This window comes from Arvicanthis niloticus, chromosome 4 (genome assembly GCF_011762505.2).
Source record: "Arvicanthis niloticus isolate mArvNil1 chromosome 4, mArvNil1.pat.X, whole genome shotgun sequence".
Classification (NCBI taxonomy): domain Eukaryota; kingdom Metazoa; phylum Chordata; class Mammalia; order Rodentia; family Muridae; genus Arvicanthis; species Arvicanthis niloticus.
The window spans coordinates 10706824-10726438 of NC_047661.1; the positions used below are offsets into that span (position 1 = coordinate 10706824).

The 19615-nt window shown below is 34.5% G+C and overlaps 1 protein-coding gene across 1 annotated transcript in view; it reads right to left on the bottom strand.

Moving 5' to 3' along the window:
• Positions 1-19615, bottom strand: part of Naaladl2 (N-acetylated alpha-linked acidic dipeptidase like 2) — an 808912-nt gene that overhangs the window by 609754 nt on the left and 179543 nt on the right. Inside the window, 1 exon segment of the mRNA XM_034499893.2 lies at positions 3727-4228. Within this exon segment, the coding sequence (XP_034355784.2) occupies positions 3727-4228 (502 nt within the window).

Genomic DNA, 19615 nt, shown 5'->3' on the forward strand with positions numbered 1-19615 from the left:
AGGTATGTTAATGTAACTATTTATGCTTGTATCTATTTATGTAAAATATTGTTATGAATATAGTTATTAAAAGATAGACCTCAAGTACTTATCAAAAATATATGTGGCACAATGCAGTTTTGTTTACTTATAGATAAAAGTGAAAGGATTTTTTTAAAGAAAAATATAACATTTGTCTATATTGCCCTTATACTTACACTAAATAAAATTAATGTGAGAGATAATTAGAGTATAACATGCTTCTTTTTTCATCCTATATTTCATGACATCTAGATTTTCAAAAGGCAAATAAAGTTTTTTTACTTCAAAAATATAATGAATATTTTTACTTCAAAAATATTATATATGTATGTATATGTATTATGTTTTGATCCTTGATTTATTTGATGTTAAATTTTGTATAGGGTGATAAATATTGATCTATATGTATAATATAGATAATATATATACATATTTATATGTATATATTTTATGTGATCATTGTGACAGGTTAAATTATATATATATATATATATATATATATATATATATATCCTAGTTGGCAAATAAAATGCCTTTAGAGTTAACTGTAAACTGACTAAGTGCAAGAGAAAAAAGTGGGTTTGAGGCTATGAGATACACTGTGCTCATACACTAAAAACTAACAAGTAGCTATGGATGGAAACTGGCATTGAGGCATCTCTGGAACAAGATGGAGACCCGGGACGGGGGAGGCACATGAAAGAAGATGGAGTGACTCTAGCTGGGTCTCATAGCAACTGGAGATATGGAGACTGAAGGCAGGAGGAGGGAGGGGCATCAACCCATCTGTAAAACCTTCAACCCAAAATTTATCCTTCTTACAAAATATGCAGAGATAAAGATGAAGCAGAGATTGAGGGGTTAGCCAAGCAATGACTGGCCCAACTTTAGACCTAGCCCTTAGGAGAAAGGTAATCCCTGACACTATTAATGATACTCTGCTGTGCTTGAAGATGGGGACCTAGCATAACTGTCATCTGAGGGGCTCCATTTAGCCACTGACTCAAAGATCCACAGCCAAATATTGGTTGGGCCTCAGGGAGTCTTGTGGAAGAGTGAGTGATAGGTTTAAGGAAGTCAGAAGGGTCAAGGACACCACAAAAATACCCACAGAGCCAACTAACCTGAGACCATGGGGGCTCAAAGAAACTGAACTTCCAACTAAAGAGCATGCATGGTCTGGAACTAGGGCCCCTACACATTTTTAGCAGAGGTGCATATTGGCCTTCATGTAGGTCCCCTAACAATTGGAGCAGGGGCTATCTCTTACTGTGTTACCTCACTGAATCCATTTTCTCTAGCTTTGTCTGGCTCAGTGGGAGAGGATGTCCTTAGTTCTGCTGTAGCTTGATGTGCCAGGGAGGATTGGTAGCCATGGGGGGGGGTGTCTTCCTTTCCTCTGAAAAAACTTGGGGAGTAGTTGGGGAAGCAGGGTTGTGAGGATCAGACAGGGAGTGGGCCTGTGATCAGGATGCAAAGTGAATAAATAAATTAATGAAAAAAGAAGAAATGAGAATGCAACTATTCTTAATGTTAAAACAAATTAATTTCGTGGGTCCCTTACTGTTGGGAGCTGACCTTAAGCAGAAAGTGGCTAGAAAGCAGCTATCATCTTTGCAGCCAACTGGAACCATATACCCTGATTAGAGACTTGTTTATCAACAGCCTACAACAGCTGAAGCACACTCTGATAAATATCTTGTTTATCCCACATAACTTGTTTTGCTGTTTAATGACCCCAGCTACATGGTACACGCTGTAAAATGTTTTCACCTGTGTTCTCCTGTTTGTGCTTATAAATACCCAGGATTTCCTTGCAAGGGTGTGGGGTAATAGGAATAGGTATAGTGGTAGTCAGTAAGAGGTGTGAATATAGTCATTGGGAGACAGTAAATGAGACTTGACCACACACCTTGTCTTGTCTCCATTCTTCGCATCTCTTGTTCCTCCATCCCCACTCTCTCTCTTGACCAGAACACTTAGCCCCAATGCGTGGGACAGTGTAGACCACAAATTAATAGCCCCAAAGCGTGGGGCAGTGCAGTCCTCAACACCTTACAATATAGCGTGGATGTCCTTGGTGAAGTTACAGTAAACACAGCTTCATAAGGTTCTATTTTACCTGTTGTCTTTGTAAACTTGCATCCCTCTGCCAGAGATATCTACTTTTGAAAGCCTTATTCCATCCTTGCCTTAGCCTCTGACATTTATGAGAAGTTTCTCAGGTTCCATGCCAGCCTCCTTCTGGATTCAGCTATGAGAAGAGCTGCTAGGACCCCAAGAGGCAGGAAGAAGCTGGGACACTGTACTTCTCACCCCCTCTAGAGGTGATATGCTGAGTGTCTCCAACTGAGGTTGTATCCTGCTTGCACTGGTGTATGTGGAAATTTTCACTTTCTAGCAGTTTATTTTCCTAGGATTAGTGGTGGCTTCATACTGGCGTGCCTCAGTATTTTCTTCTTAATTTCCCATTTTCATCACTGATGGAATAACAGGCTTACATTGAGTATCCATTGCTTGGGAGATGGAGTGGTCTCTGTCTTTCAAACATAAAGATTTGAGTTCTACCCATAGCACCCATGTAAAAGCCAGGCATGAGTACAAGTGACAGCTGCAATCTCAGCAGTGGGAAGAAGAAAAGGGAAAGACATCTGAAGCATGCTTGTCAGCTAGCTGCATATATAAACACCAGCCTCAGTGAGAAACACTCTGTCTCAAAAAGAAATATGGACGAAAAATGAGGAAGACTTCTGACATCACCCTCAGAAACTCACACAACACACAAAATAAAATATAAGGAGTATTCATTGCTTGGAATATTCAAGGAATGTCCTGATGCTTAGGTCAACTCGAAACTGACACAATAGATGTTTATAAAACACATTTAACTCAATTCAATATAGAAATTTTACACTGCACAGTATCATGGAAAAAAATATCACCTGCCCATTACACTTCTAGGAATGCTTAAGGAACAATGAAAACCAGACAAGCTGTGTAAGTTTTTCTTCCTCATTCATTTTACTACGTCTATAAACTAGGAAATCATTTACAACTCAGTTTGTACCAATAACAAATCACAATCATCAAATTGTCACATGAGTGACATTGGAGCTCTTTCTAAAAATTCAGATTAAGTTCTCCATAAGAAGGATTTATTACCTTTCAATTAAACAAACAATGCATGCTGGTCCCACAGCCATCCATTAAGTCACGCTCAGTAGAGAAAGAATCTTTTTGGACTGTCTGATAGGTGAAACCTCGGGTGAAAGGTGAGGACTATGAGGTATCAACATCTAATGTCACAGTGAGTAACTTATGGCAGTTATCTCATCCCATTTAAAGTTTAATTTCATTTAGATGTCATTAAAAGTTTTAACCATATGAAAAATATCCAAGTGGTTTTTTTTAAGCTTTGTTTCTATCTCAGCATAGTCTAACAGTGTTTCTCAAATGGAGAAAAAAGAATAGGTTAGAACCATTGTGGTGAAAGTTATTGTTATCAGTTCATAAAACTACATCGTAAATGAATATTGTAGAACCCAGAACCACAAATCTGCATCTGTGCATCGTTCCAGAAGTTTCTATTCCTGATAAATTGTGTCCATTCACTTAAAAAAAACTTACCTGTATATCCAGGACAAGCTCTCTTAGATTTACACCCCAGGAAATACATCCCAACAGCATTCATTTCTCTGCACCTACCTGAAGGATTTCTTAATATCTTCTGCTTTGATCGTCTTGAGAATATCTTGGTATAACTGTGGGTTATTTGTTCCTGATGGTGAGGCATCAGAAGGACAATTCATGTGAGCATAATAACCTATTATAATTCCAAAAATAAACAGAGCGGTAGCTATGCACAGTATTTTTAACAGGTAGCAAAAGTTGCAGTGGTTGTTCTTTGGTGCAGATCTTGTGTAGTGGGTCACACAGTCAGACTCTTCTTGAAGTCTCTGGAATCTTCCTTTGGGTGACGTTGCTGGTTGAATGGAATCAAGATGGAGGTCTAAAGGCTCAGAGTGCCCCAAGTTCTGATGCTCAGCATTATCTGGTTGAAACTGGTCAAAGCCTGGCTCTTCCAGTTCCTTCTCCATATCCCACTCTAAATCAAGGGCAGTGGCTTGAAGGTCATCATTGTCTAAATACTGTGAATGTCCTGAGATTCTTGGTTCTGCCTTGACCTTCTGATAAGCCATCTTTTTACCTAAGGAATTAAAAGAAAATTAAAATTATGCTTTATTAAAATAACTAGTTTGTTTTTAAAACTGAACGTAAAAACAACATATAAAACAAGAAAGCCTGTTTGGGGATACAGAACTTTAATGCTTAGTGTCTGGTCAGATCGCTCAGGCATGTATAGCTCAACCACAAGGGTATATGTTCAAACTCCAGTACTCAAGCTAGAGGGCTGAATGTGATGATGCAAGCTCCTATCATCCTAGCACTGGGGACTTGGGAAGACAGAATTCCTGGGGCTGTTGCAGATGTATCTTAGATAAATATTCATGATCTTCTACCCTGTCTCAGTGTGAAGAACAAGTGATAGTGCCCATCAAATATCTATAGTGTGAAACAATGAAGCCAATTTTTACCATGTTTAGAAACAACATTAAACAATTTAGACAGATGCAGTGAAGCGATGACTTGATTTCTTAAGAGGAGAATAGGATAAAAGACTTTCGCATGGTTATGTGCACTTCAGCTGCTTCTGAAAACAAACTTAAGATTAGAAGAGGCAAAATAGATAAAGCAGTATATGTTCTATAGAACTGTAAAAAGTAAAAGATAGTGTACCTAAATAGTCATGGGTAAAAAAAAAAAAAAAGTACTGAAAAATTGTAAGCTATTAAACAGCATAAAGGTATTCCCAGGTCTTATGACATGAACTAGCACACAGATCAGTGAACTTTAAGTAAAAATCCAGAATTGCATGTGTCCAAAGTTCAAACCTTTTGCCAGCTTGAGAGAACAAAGTTTTATAACCTTGTGAGTGGCAGATGGAAGTTTTTCTCTTCTACTGTTTTTGATGACCATCCATTGTGTCCTACAGTGAAATTATTAGGATAACAAGTCTAATTAACAGTAAATGGTCTCACAGTTCTGTTAGCCACTATATTGTTATTGTTGAAGATTCATAATGTCCACATTGTTTACACTTACACATTTTTTGCACTAGATGTCATCTGGATATTTAGGTCCTTCACCCTGATTTCTGACATTTCCATATCTCCAGTATACAGTAGGAGGAGCAAAGCACAAAGCTCAACTAATAATTGATAAGTTAATTCTTAATGATAGTCACTGACAAATTAACAATAACAAAGAAGATAAAAACCAGGGCTACATGAGAGAAGATAACATTAGCCACAGAAGTCTGACCTTTTACAGGTTGGTGAACAGAGACCCAAATAATAAAAATGCTCTGAATTTTTAGAAATATTGCACATAACTTAATATTCAATCATACACAATAAAATGTAATTCTAAAAATCTAATTTGGTACTTTATCAAATAAGATTGATTCTTATCAAAAATTGACCCTAAACAGAGTATGTCATTTATATTAGTCATCAGGAGAGGCAACAAAAATAAAGATAAATGGGTCACTTTTCCCACATGGGAGAAGACAATCAATCATAGGAGACAAATGTGTATACAAAACACACAGGAACAATAAAATGTGCTGAGTTGTCTATGGAGAAATGTTTTTAAGATTTCTTATTATTTAATATTTGTCTTAATTCTTTGATAATTTTCAGTAATGTATTTTGATTATATTCATTTGCCTATCTTGATATTTTATAAATCTACCCCACATTCTTACTCACCCAGCTTCATGATTTTCATGTCCTTCCAGCTTCTTTGTCTGTTTATTCCCACAATTACTCTTGGGTAAAGAGCATGCTACTACAAAAGGAGGGGTCATAACATTTTAAAGAAACCTGACTCATACTTGTATTAAAGAGTCCTCAGTTAGGGATGCTCGCCTTCCCAGATCGAATGCTGAGATTTTGTCTTGAACTTGTATAGATATTATGCATGCTGTCACACCTGTTGAGTGATCATATATGCAACAGCCCATTGTGTCCATAAAATAGCTTTAATGCCATCAGACACAGCCTATGGCTTTTACAGTATTTATGTTTCTTCTTCCTGTATGATGTACATACCTTGAGGGAAGAAAGTATGCTTCAAGGAATCAATTAGGGCTGAATATTCCACTATCTTTTATCCTCTTCATTTTGGCAAGTTGTCTTTATCAATTATCTTCTTGCAATAAGAAGCTTCTAAGATGCGTGCTGAGAGATGCACTAATGTCTGTATGTAATGATAAGTCAGTAAACTCATTTTACTATGATATTAATTTAGTAGAAAGATAGTAGTGGGTTCTCCCATAGGACCTATAACCCACCTAATCACATGCTCTTAGCTATAGTTATGTTCCCAGTTAGAACATAACTGGGTTATGTTAGAGGTTCCATTGAGGTAACTCAAATTCAAACAGACAAAATTCACTTTTTTTTTTCTTTCTCATATGTGGAGGATAGCTTTGAATATTTATATCTGTGTGATTTTTGTGGAATACCCATTGAATTCAGGAAACATGTGAGAGACCAGAAGGGAAGGGCTTTCAGGGATGGAGAGATACAATGTGATAGTATAAAAGGAAAGAGGAGGGTATTGGAGCTGGAAGGGTTAGATGAGTTGGAGGTCAAGGAAATATACAGGATGTGGTAATGAGTAGTAAAGATTTTTTGAAAGGTTATATGAGAATTTACTTCTGTAGATGCTTACACACACACACACACACACACATTGAATTTAACAAAGTTACTCTATACAAAATGGTTATAGAGTAGTATAGCAATTAACAAACAGCTACTAGACACCAGATGTTGACAAATATCAACCTTCTTGCCAGTAAATGATAATTTCTTTTTAAGTTCTTAGCCAACAAGGTCCCCAGAAACCCAGATATTCTAGGTTATTGGCATTATCCTTGGTTACCTCTACAACTCGACAGTAAGCCATTATTGAAGAAGATACCACATATTTGGGTCACAGAACAATGAATAAAATTATTTAAGAATGTATATGCTTAGGGTGGGAGTGATGGCTCAGAATTTAAGAGCATTTTCTGCTTATATAGAGAACCCAAGATCAATTCCCAGAGCCCACATTGTGGATAACGCCCATCTCAGTGTATCTAAACAGCTCTTTTTGTAGTTTTATTAAAAGGAGAGAAATATGAAGCAGAAACCTAGATAGAAAACATATTTCAAAGACTTAAACACCATGAGTACAGGGTTTTTTTTTTGCAAGTCTTAGAACGATATGCTAGCCAAGGATGATTTCATGCCACAGACACAGATACTGAGACAAAGCTAAGAGAGCACCAGGAAATGGTCAAATATTCTCTGCAACCCAGGTCTCCCATCTCTGGGGTGATCATGGCAATAGCATGAACCCCAGCTTATCTATTACGGCCCAGGGCTCCAATCTATGAGTTGAGCATGGGAACGGTCTGAACTTAGACTTATCTACTGTTTGTAGATTAGACTTAAAGAATTAGAAGCAATATTTCTAGACTTAGAGGCAAAAATTATAAATGTAAAATGTTGAATATATAAAATGAATTATACATTGTAGCATAGAGATAATAATGGGAGAAGACTATAAAATATCCATACATATATACTATAGTTTGATTTATCAATTTACTTAATTTACATTTAGTCCACAATATGGTATGAACAAGAAATGTCTCCCATAGACATAGACAGCTTGAGGTCGAAATGTTGTGGAACTTTCTAGCATTTGTGGCCAAGCCAGCAGTCATAGAAATGTGGAGATGTTGTGTGAAGATTATAGCCCTGCCTAACTTCTTCTCTCATTTTCTTCTCCTGATCCACAGAGATGTCAAAAGTCATACATCAAGCTCTCCTGCCACAGAACCCCTAGCTGGAAAGACTTTTCCATTTTGATGGATTAGATGTCCTTGAACAATGAACTAAAATAAATCATTCTCCTTTTAAGTTGTTTCTTGTCAGGTATTTGTTCACAGTGATGACAGAAGAAACTAATAAAGTCTATATATCAAAATAAAACTCTGATATACTGACCATCATCATGCAGTTATTGTTTGGTAGGCATTAAAACATCAGCAACTGTTCCAAGTACTATTTTTTTTCACTCACTCCTTAACTCCTCACTCTATTCTAATATAATTTTCCCAAGCCATTAAGAAAAAGTTGTATATTTGCATAAAATTAGTTGGTTTTGTTTGGTTTGTTTGTTTTTTCACCTAGAAAGCTGTGTGCTTACTTTCTGTTTTTGTAAATCAGATAAGCAGATAATGACATATTAGGTTCAAGGCAATTTTTCAGACATCTTTAGTGATGTTTGATTACAAAATACAAGGAGACACCAAATAATTCTTTGTGTAAGTGAAATATTTAAGAGAAAAGATAATGTAGTTTGAAAATCGTGAAGATGGCAGAATGAATGAAGGATTCACACTGCCATACCATTGAGTGAACCAGAATCCAAACCTAAATTCCTCATTCAGACAATGTAATGTCAGTTTTGGGAACTAATCCTTCACAATGACCTGAGTTTTCATATAAAATATGACTAGAAATTAGGTGATAAACCTATGACTAATACTCCACAGGCAAATTTATTTTAACATACCCTATAACAAAGGAATTAATTATTTTTTAGTTAAAACATCACTTAATTGCTAGTATCTTGTTATGGCATGATTTTTGCCATGTTCATTGTTGTGATCAGTTTTGCTGACACTCTGTTCTTCTTTCCCCTAGCTGATGACTTCCATTCTCATTTTCTCCCTTCCATCCCGATCTCATATGTGGTCCTTGTCCTCCCCAACCTTCCATGCCTGCACTCAAAGGCTATGTTCTCTACAAAGAGTTACTGCTTCAGAAGGACAATTTATTTGAAAGATATCATATACTGTGCTCTATTTAGGCCCTCATTCCTTCCCTTCTCACCTCTCTCTGTTTACTCTCCCATGATGTCTTTAAATATTTAGCTCATATACAATGGATGAATTTGGCCAGCTGTTCTCAATTAAAGTTATATAGATTTGTCTCACATCTTACTGAATAGGAATCACTCTGTGTTCTCTTCCTCCATCTCGCTCTTCAAGTTTTTAGAATTGAATGCAAAACATGGCTTCTCTCAATGAAGTCTTGTTGGCACACGAGAGCTATGACAGAATTGTGAGAACTCTAATTCTGACCTCTAATATAAACATTCAAAGTCATCTCTCTATGAATCATTTAAAAACGAACTGCAAGGGTGAGAGCAAGTTTTCCTCTCCAGGCTGACAATAGGCATTCCATCACACGCACATCAGCAATTTAACGCTATTCAAGCATCAGGCAGAGCCATCAATTAGGGTGTAATGCAGATACAGATATTAACTCCTCACCATAATGAATCTCTGCATGACGTCCTCACTACCACTTTTACACTCATTACACACTAATAATTTTTCAGCAAAATCTATCTTCTGTAGGGGGAACACTACCTGGGTCAAGTAATGGAGCAGTCATTCACCACATAACCATCAGAAACACTTCTAGAAAAATTTCAGGATATGAGTCTATGATAACATATACAATGAAAGGCCTTAATCCTTTCCCTTAAAATATACACACCACAGGCACACACACAAATGAAAATATCTGTAAATAAATAACCATTGTATATATATGGTATATATGTATAGAGTATATGACAAATATGCACATAAAATGTAAATATATAACACAAATATACATATTAAATATATCTACAGTATTTATTTTATATATGCATCTATAAATATAAAAATATACCCACACATATTAAACTTAATAGTTCAGTTTAAAATTTTTATTTTCTTATATCAAATATTGCAGGTTTATTATAAAATTTAAAATCTATGCATTTTCTAGTATTTTACTTTCACTTGACACATATTCAATGAACAAAATAAAAACAAAATCACATTATAAATTTCCCAAAACCAAAATTTTTGAAATATGTTTTTTTTTGGAGGAATCATAAATGCTTTTAGCCCAAAAATTCTCTGCAAAATAAAGTAGCTGTGGTCTGACAGGCAAGGGAATGACACAGCTTATTTCCTTTAAATGATACTTTTGAACTTCAAAGTGAAGTGGAAATTTTATATCTTAAAGACAAAGTATAGATATTTACTATATATGATAATATAATTGCTACTTAAACTTTTTACATTTATATTTCCCAAGCATGTGATCTGCATAAAGTGTCACATTACTTTGGTGAGTAAATGTAATACAAAAGCAGAAGACTTAAAATATCACTCCACATATCATAATTGGTTTTCAATTGCTGTGCTAAAGACCATGATCAATAGCAACTTGAGAAGAACAAGGTTCAATATATATATATATATATATATATATATATATATATATATATATATATATATATATAACATTACAGTCCAGCATTGTGGGAAGCAGAGTCAAGAGATCAAGCAGAGCATAACCTGGAGGCAGGAACTGATGCAGAGGCAGTGGAGGGGTGCAGTTTACTAGCTTAATTCCCATGGCAAGGAGCTGGAGCAGAAAAGCAGAGAGCTGGAGGGTTCTCCTACATCAATTATCAATCAGGAAAATAAACCACATGGCTACCTACAGGCCAGTCTTATGTAGGTACTGTCTCAGCTGTGTTACCTCTTGCCTGAAAACTAGGGCTTGTATCAAATTAACAGAAACAAAGAAAAAAGAAAAGAAGAGAAAAAGAAAAAAAGAAAGGAAAGAAGAAAAGAAAAGAAAGACAATACAAGACTAGAACACCAAATAAATCTCTCTAAGAAATGCAGTGTGGTATAGACATTTCTTCTGGTAGAAATATCAACATTATCCATACTTTCTATAGTACGAAATTTGATCTTGACCCTTTTTTTTGTAGAAATGTTTTGTGAAAAGTTAATACATTGTTTTGATTTCAACAAATCTTATTAGCTTAGATAAGACAGCCTCTGATTAACATTTTTATTAAATTCAGATGTTAGCATATTTTGCTTTTACATATTATTACATGTCTATAAAAATAAAGCAAATATGAGTTGAATTGAAAAGAATATTTAGGCTAATTAAATTTGGATCAATCAAATAAATTTGAAGAGCTGAGAAGATGAGTTAGTAGGTAAAATGCTTTCCATGCAAGTATGAGAACCTTGGTTCAGACACCTAGCACCCAAATAAAAACCAGTCAGCAGGGAAGCTATAACCCCAGGCTTGGGATGCTGAGTCACAGGATGGTTGGAGCTCGTTAGCTAGTCAGCCTGAGCATATTAATAAAATCCATGTTCAGCATCATAATGGAGAGGACAATGTAGGAAGACATCTGGCATCTAGTCCTCACATCCATAATTTTATAAATAAGCACATGCACAAAAAACTAAATGAACATGTCTATACCACCTACACACATACACTAACATATAAGCAAAAGGAAGATGAAAGTGTTCTGCATATAAACATACATCTAAATATGAACATACATTAAATTTCAAAAAATAAATGTATGTTTGTACATTTAAAAATAAGTCTATTCTTCTGAATGTTGTTTTGTGACATTCTTACTGTCCAAAGGCAGGTGAATTACATAGACATAAAATGAAATACAGTAACAAGTTGGATTTTTCAAGTATGAAAAATAGTCTCAGGCAGCTTCAGATCTACCTGCGTGTAGTAACTCTGAAAACAACTGAAGTAGAAAGTAAATGTTTTAAAACATTTAGGCAATAAATGATATATTTTTAACTGTGTGTCTGAACATATGTATGTATGAATATATATATGTATGAACATATGTATATATAAATATGGAAAAAGATAGAAGAGTGACTATGTATCTGGATTTATAGGTCAACTGTGTGAGAATCTGAACTCAGAACTCAGATCTTCTGAAGCACAGCCAGTAATCTTAACTACTGACCTGTCCCTGCAGCTTGTGGTATGTAAATAAATAAAATAATTAATTAATAAAAAATAAAATGAAACATGATACTTCATGTTTGAGATGAAACACAGTATCTCAAGTCTTACTATCAAGGACCTACATATAATGAGGAATGCTGGGCAAGTTGTCAAGTACTCTTGAGTTCGGAGCACCTTGTTTACCAACCCTATGGTCCAGATGGGGAAGAGTGATGTTTGACTAATGCTTTATAAAAACTATCATGCATAGCTTACAGCAGCAAGCTCTAAATGTTATTATTACAAAGCTGAATTAATCTTTAGTCTTTACAGAAAGAATAATTACAAAATAAAAGGATTTCGTATAATGTCTTAACTATTTCCCTTTAATACTTCCAGAAGTTAGTAACATATAATCATACACATACTACATATATTTATGTATATGTGCAATATGTCCATTGTTACCTATTTATGGTTATGTGTATGTGGGTGTATTTACACTAGCTTGGTAAAGATGACTGACTTGATTCACTGATGTTCCTAATGATATTTTAACTCAACATAAAAGATATTGTCTGTGAGTAATATTGGAACTAGAATGACATTACAAAGCTTTCTTTGTTGTTAAAGTTATTTTACAAGTAAGATAAATAAATGCCTCAAGTAGATTAATTTTAAGACATGAGTTAGACTCAGAATTTTTTATGACAATTCTATGATAGAATCTTCAAATACATTGAGAGGGTATTGATACAGTATTTCCTAGAACTTTGAATGTCAACTAGTTTGTTGATTTGAGAGGATTGATTTGAGGAAAGGGCATGGAATTCCTCTTCCTGCAGTATGAATTTAGGTACTATGTCATTAAATTATATTATCACTCACAGGAATTTCAGAATCAAAGCTTTAGAATTGAGGAATATTGGTCTTTATGAGGAATCTCTCTCTCTCTCTCTCTCTCTCTCTCTCTCTCTCTCTCTCTCTCTCTCTCTCTCACTCAATGCATGGCCACTGCTATGTATTTTATTATCTAGCAGATGAACCCATACCTGTACACATATGAGCCTCACTAATTGGTCAAAATGGATTATAAGTGGACATTCTCTTTGGAGAGGGCCTTGTTGGAGATTTGATTAGAGGGAAAAGATGGAATTAACAGATGGACATCATCATATTTCATTGTATATATGTGTGACATTCCCAAGAAATATGAAAATATTAAAATAAATTAATTTAATGGTACATTCTCTCATGGAAGTAGGTTTTATTATTCATTCATTTTTAACATTAGCATTCCATGTAATTGTTCCTATTATACCATTCCCAAACATGCATGTCTACATATCGTTCTTTCAGCTTCCTTGTCAACTACCCCATCCCACACCTCTTGCTTCCTCCAGCTCATTCTCCTTTTCACTCTAAGTAGTCTTTCTTTTTCTTCTTTTGTGCCATGTCATTTGTAAATTACATTCCTTTATCTTAACAGCCATTACTCCTTTAGACTAAAATCAGGAAACACAAATTTCTTAGTATCAACCTATTTTGTGTAAATAAAACAATGCTTATGATATGACTTTTTGGTTTTTGAAATCTGTAATGATTTCAATTCCACAGTAGGATATGATAAAACTATAAAATAATAACTCAAAACATATTTTCCTGGTTGAATTTCTTGCACAATGAGGTGATTTTTCCATTTGTGGCTTTGTCTCATGGGTTTAACAGCAGCTTCCATCTCAGTAAATGGAGAAAGCCCTGATTTAATTGCTCTCCTGAATATTAACTAAATAAAATAAATGATTTACTAATTGTATAAATAGCATGCAAAGAAAGAGAAAATTATTTTCTTTGCTTTATGTTTTTGAGAAAGTAGTCAAAATCCACTCTAAACGGTATAATAACTATATTTAGGGAGACTAGATAATTAATTTGGAAAGAATTCCATTAAAACTTTGAGTCACCCTGGTTCGTTCTAAGTGGTGTGTGAGGGAATGCTTCTGGGATGTTCCATAAACAAGCTATAAATTGTAAAAGGCAGAGAAAACCACTGAAAATAAAATTGTTTGGTGTAATCCAGCTTGCTTGTGCATATTTGTTTTAGACTGATTACATATATGTGAATATCTGCCGGTTCTTTGGGGGCCCAAATCCTTTTGTGGTATGAGTCCACTGTAGTTTGTATAATATATTCTGACACGGAAGTTGAACTCACAACACTGTATTGAAGGAAAGAATTTTTTTCTACATCAGAAGGATATAACTCAATTAAGGAATGGGTAAAAATGAAATTTAGTAAGAAACCAAAGCAATATAAATATAAAATACCATCTATGAGGTCTTAAATGAGTGCCCTCAACATTAGTAATAGTTGTAGTTTCTTTTCTGAGAGTTTAACTCTATATGATCACAGACTCACTTACCTTAGGACTTTTGTAAATGGCACATATCTCTGCCATTGATCTACTTCCACATCAGGAGCACTTAAGTATTAAAGTACCTTCCTTCCTTTCTTTCTTTCTTTCTTTCTTTCTTTCTTTCTTTCTTTCTTTCTTTCCTATTTGTCATTGTTTCTTTTACAACCTGATATCTAGAGTTATTCCTTCTATAGAATTTACACCTATATTTCCTTTGTAGTATTTGATGTGACTTATGTTAAAGCCATGCAAACATGAGATCAATATAACTATGAAAATATGAAATAAAGAAGAATGGAAGACAAAATTCTAATGCTTTATTCAAGAAAGATACTGTAAGTGGATGTGAAGTAGCTGCAGTCTTCAATAAGCCCATGCAGAATCCAGGGCTGTCTATATCTCGTTCAGGGGCTGATCTATTGGGTCTTCTCAAGTAGAGATCCAACTATGACATTTTTCCTAGCAGAGGTGTCTAGTAGTCTTTAACACCATAGCAGTCAGAAACATTTAAAGTCCTGAGAGTTAGCAATATGCCAAGAAATCCAGAGATCCGACTCTGTTTTGTTAATACTTAATTATATCACCATGAAACTGCAGATTATTAGCACCACTTATTCAACAGTAATATTCCCAGTTTCACTTTTAGATGTCTGGTGACTCTTCTGCTTCTATGGTTACAGGCATCTCTATTTTGTGGTTATCTTCTGTGCCCTGTCAGCCACTCAAGCTTTCTGAAGCCATGACTTTGAGAAAGAATTTTGTCCAAGAACACTGTTGTATGGAAACCGACCATAGACACTACTTTATAGTCTTTTCCTAGCAACATTTTCAAACTTCTTTTTCCTTCTGCTACTCAGGACAGAACATAACAACAGTGCTTAGAACTTGGCAGTTATTGTTCACATTCAATCTGTTATTGACCAGTTTTCAGTCATTAAACCCCCTAGCTTCATCTTGTCCTTCTCCCTATTATAAATGGTTTGTACAGACTTGAGTGGGCTTTAATGGTGTCAAGAGTCAGCACGTCAGAATCATCATCTCTTAGATTCTTGAGTGCAGGCAGGAGTCTCTTGGTTTTATAGATACACTACAATCTTGAATCTTTTTAGCTGGCATGAACCATCTAAAAATGTTGCTTTTTCAAAGGGCCTCGGGATTTCTAGGGAGAAACAGATGAAGTATTCTAAGGCCACTAAGCACAATTTTTTTGCATTTTCAAAATGTCTTATTTGACTTATTATTTAATTTTTTAAAAAAAATCAGTGAGGTTCTATAGACTAAAAATGCATTGTTCTGAAATTTGTGTTTCAGTGTTCTTTTATTATAATATAGAAAAATAATTCAAAGTCAAGTGTAAAAACTCTGTGCTCCCATAGTCTATAGGCTTTACTTACCAAAATGCCTTTAAAAACATACACTTTGTTATTTTATTAGAAATAAAGTTCCTATAATTTTACTATGGTTAACTGCTAAGAAAAGTCATCTCAGAAGAACATATTTACAAAGTATATTTATTTCATGTAAAATTGAGTCATGTAGCAAAACATGTCTTATAAAAACATCACAAATCTTAATTGAGAATGTTCAGAAAACTTACTCTTTTTTTTGCTCAAATCACACACACACACACACACACACACACACACACACACACACACACAAAAGATATCCAAATATAAAGTTCATTGTTGAGCCTTCAAGTTCTGGGCCCACAAAGAAAAAGATATTAAAATTGGTGATTTGACCCAGAAGCATGACAGTGAAGAACGAGATGACTTGTAGATGAACTGTTTTTCGTGTATCTTACATGACACTTACATAAAGGCTGGAACTCATTGAGTAGATTATCATGTTTTCCTAAATACCAAAAGAATATAAATGGTAGTGAAGACAGGAATTGTACCCTCAGCTACTATGTAAAAAATATAAATGAATTTTTAATTGACACTTAGTGATAAGATCATAGTTGAACTTCTTTTCAAAGAACTATATGAATAAGCAAGGATAAAGAGATGGCTGAATAAAGGTACTTACTATCAGACATGATGACCTGATTTCCAGATCATAGATTTTAGGAGGAGAGAATCAACTCCTGAAAATTCTCCTCTAACTATCATGGGGGCAATGTGTCATGTACACACATGGGCATGCACATATGAGTATAGAAATGCACACACACACACACAACAATTATCTAAGTGAATAAAAGTTAATAAAAGAAAAGAAGCAAGAACCTTTGGTTCTGTTAAATTTTTTTGGATCCTGCCATGTATAGAAAGATTCAAGTGAAAGTGTTTTTTATTATTTTCTTCTAGGTCTAACATACATAGAGAATGTAATTCTAAGAAAATTAGCATTTGGGGATTGTATACAATGCTGGTTCTTTCTGTAAATGATCTTTCTTCAAGTATAGTAAATAAATAGCTGTTAACCTTTAAAATAAAAGTGTTTGAATATTTGAAAATGAGAAATACTGTAATCATATATTATAACATCTGCTTGACAGTTTATATGAGAAATTAATTTTCATTATAAATTTACTCTGTGAAGACTATAAGTTGAGAATAAATTAAAACTATCAAACAGTCTACTAAAATGTGTATCAACCATGTTTCACTTATATTTTATTTATAGAAAGGAAAATGAAAGCTCTAGAATAGAATATTTAGTAATGATCTGATAAGATTAGATGTCAGACAAAGGCATGAAAATACAATATTCACAGATATTCAACATAAAATACTTAAAAGAATTTCTGTATAACTGTCAGCATTATAAAGCAGATTATTACATTTTATTGGAAAAAAAACTTTAAAAATTCACCTAGAACCTCTAATTTAAAATACCAGGGTTATCCAATAAAAATAATTAAAGGAAAATACCAGGGTTACTACCCAAGTAGCATGAGTCTTTGCTGCTTTTTCATTCCTTTGTTCCACAATGCATCTTTTAATAAAAAGATTTTTTACATCTTATCAACTTTCCCATTCTTACTTACTTTACTACTGCCATTTCTCAGATCTGCTGAGAAATAAAATGACACCTGACTAAGTAAAGTTCATTTATTTTCCCCAAAGATAATACACGTTATATTATTCAAACAACGAGGAACCAGTTTTATTTTAAGTTATTAACTGAACCAAAGATAGCATTTTTCTCTAATATCTCATATATATCAATTCCTGAGTCTTCAAAGGAATAGTTAAACTTGACTTATCCTTAACCTGGTTCTTTGGAGTTTCAGTTTCTAACACTGTCTGAAAACTAAAGGTCTCTCTTCAAACATTTCTGTGAAGACCACCTTCATCTATGGAAATGCTTCAGAATTCTCAGTCCCATCACTTACCTCACAGATGTGACCTCTATATCACTATCAAACAAAATAATTATATCCAAACGATGTCTTTAAAAAAATATTCTCTAACATAGCTAAACGTTTCTTCTCTGTAAAGATATTACAGTTTGATGCACCAAAGCACAAAGTACCTTCCTGAGGGTAGAAAAGACCATAGAAAGAGGCTGGTATGCACAGTATTCAGAACAAAGTGTTAGACTTGCAAAACTTTTGAGTTCGAGTCTAAACCAGCCACCAGCTGGTTATCACATATTAACACATACTTTATACCATGTGGTACAGAAGAACAGAGCTCCTGAAGTTTGTTGATGATTCTGTGTAAAAAAAATGAGATGTAACAAAATAGCCTAAGGTCAAGATGTCCATTTTAGGAATATATTTTCTTTTCTCAACAAAACCCCACATCTCTATTTGGCTACAATCAACCTGATTATATGACTTGCTTTACTAGCCTACATTAGTAGGTGGTTATGCAGTTATACTCTTGAGCACTTTTATAGCTTGTACAAGGCTCCTGATTCAATCCCAGAAAACAGCACACACACACACACACACACACACACACACACACACTCATATAAACACACACACGCATTTATAAATGCACACACGCATACACATGTTTTTTATGGACTGTTGTATTCTACATGAATAAGAAATTGTGCAGAATTTGCTTTTGTGAGATGTTTATGTCAGGGTGTCTCCTTCTCCCTTCCTATAGGTGCATTTTATGCCTGCTTTCTCTCAGCCTTATTTATGCTCATGTCCTGTCTGGACAGTAGCTAGTTCATTTATTCCTTTCATATTCATAACTTAGCACAGTTTGCAGTAGTACCTGGCAGGTATTTAAAAATATTAAACTATAAAATCAATAAGCATCATAAAAAGACCATGCAACTTATAGTCACTTAATTGAATTGTGAGCATTATGTCCTGTAACAATTGTTTTCACTAATTCTAACTCCAGCAGAGGGTAGTAATATCTAGCCTATGTACTTTTAAGAGTTAATTGATGGAAAACTGAATAGCATTTGTTAAAAGATACATCCCTTTGCAACTGAAATCACCTTAATTTACAAGCTATTCAAAATCAGAGAGGGCAAGGTTTAATGTTATGTATTTACTAGCTTTGAACTCCAGAGAAATTTATGTTTTTCATGAGAAAATATTTTTGTGTATTTGTAAGAAGAAACTCAAATGGGACAATTTCATAAATATCTGCTATATGCACTGCTCAACAGGATAATATTATAAATCGTATTCCACAATGATAAGTAATAATGGCTTTACCAAATTAAATAGATTAATCACTCATATACACATACACACAGCCATACCAGTGTCTGAGCATCACAGGCAAAGGAAATAACATGCTAATTTGTTTCAACCTAACTTTCTCCATTCTATTAAAAAGACACCAAGTCTGCATTGAAGAGAAAAACTAGATTGTCTAGCAATACTGTAAAGACTGTTTACAAGGGCTGCAGGCTAGGAGAGAAGGAAAATAGAAGCAGGCTCTAGAGAGATGGTGTCTAAAAAAAACTACCTCTAGACTAAGGACCTTCAAGGCTATTTAAAAGTACTGTGATGTTGCCAACTGCATTTCTGACCTGGTTGTTGAGGATGTTCTAATGCTTTGTCTTATTTTTGTTCCCAAAGAGAGCTTAAAAATGACCAGCCATGGAGCTTGTCTCAGCATATCAAAATTAAGCTTGCATGTATGCCTTTCATTCTCAAAGCATGACCTGCCAGGAACATAAAGTGGTTTACCTAATTTATCACTATCAATGGCACCAACATGGTAAGCAAGAACTCACTATTAAAAATTATTTAGAGGT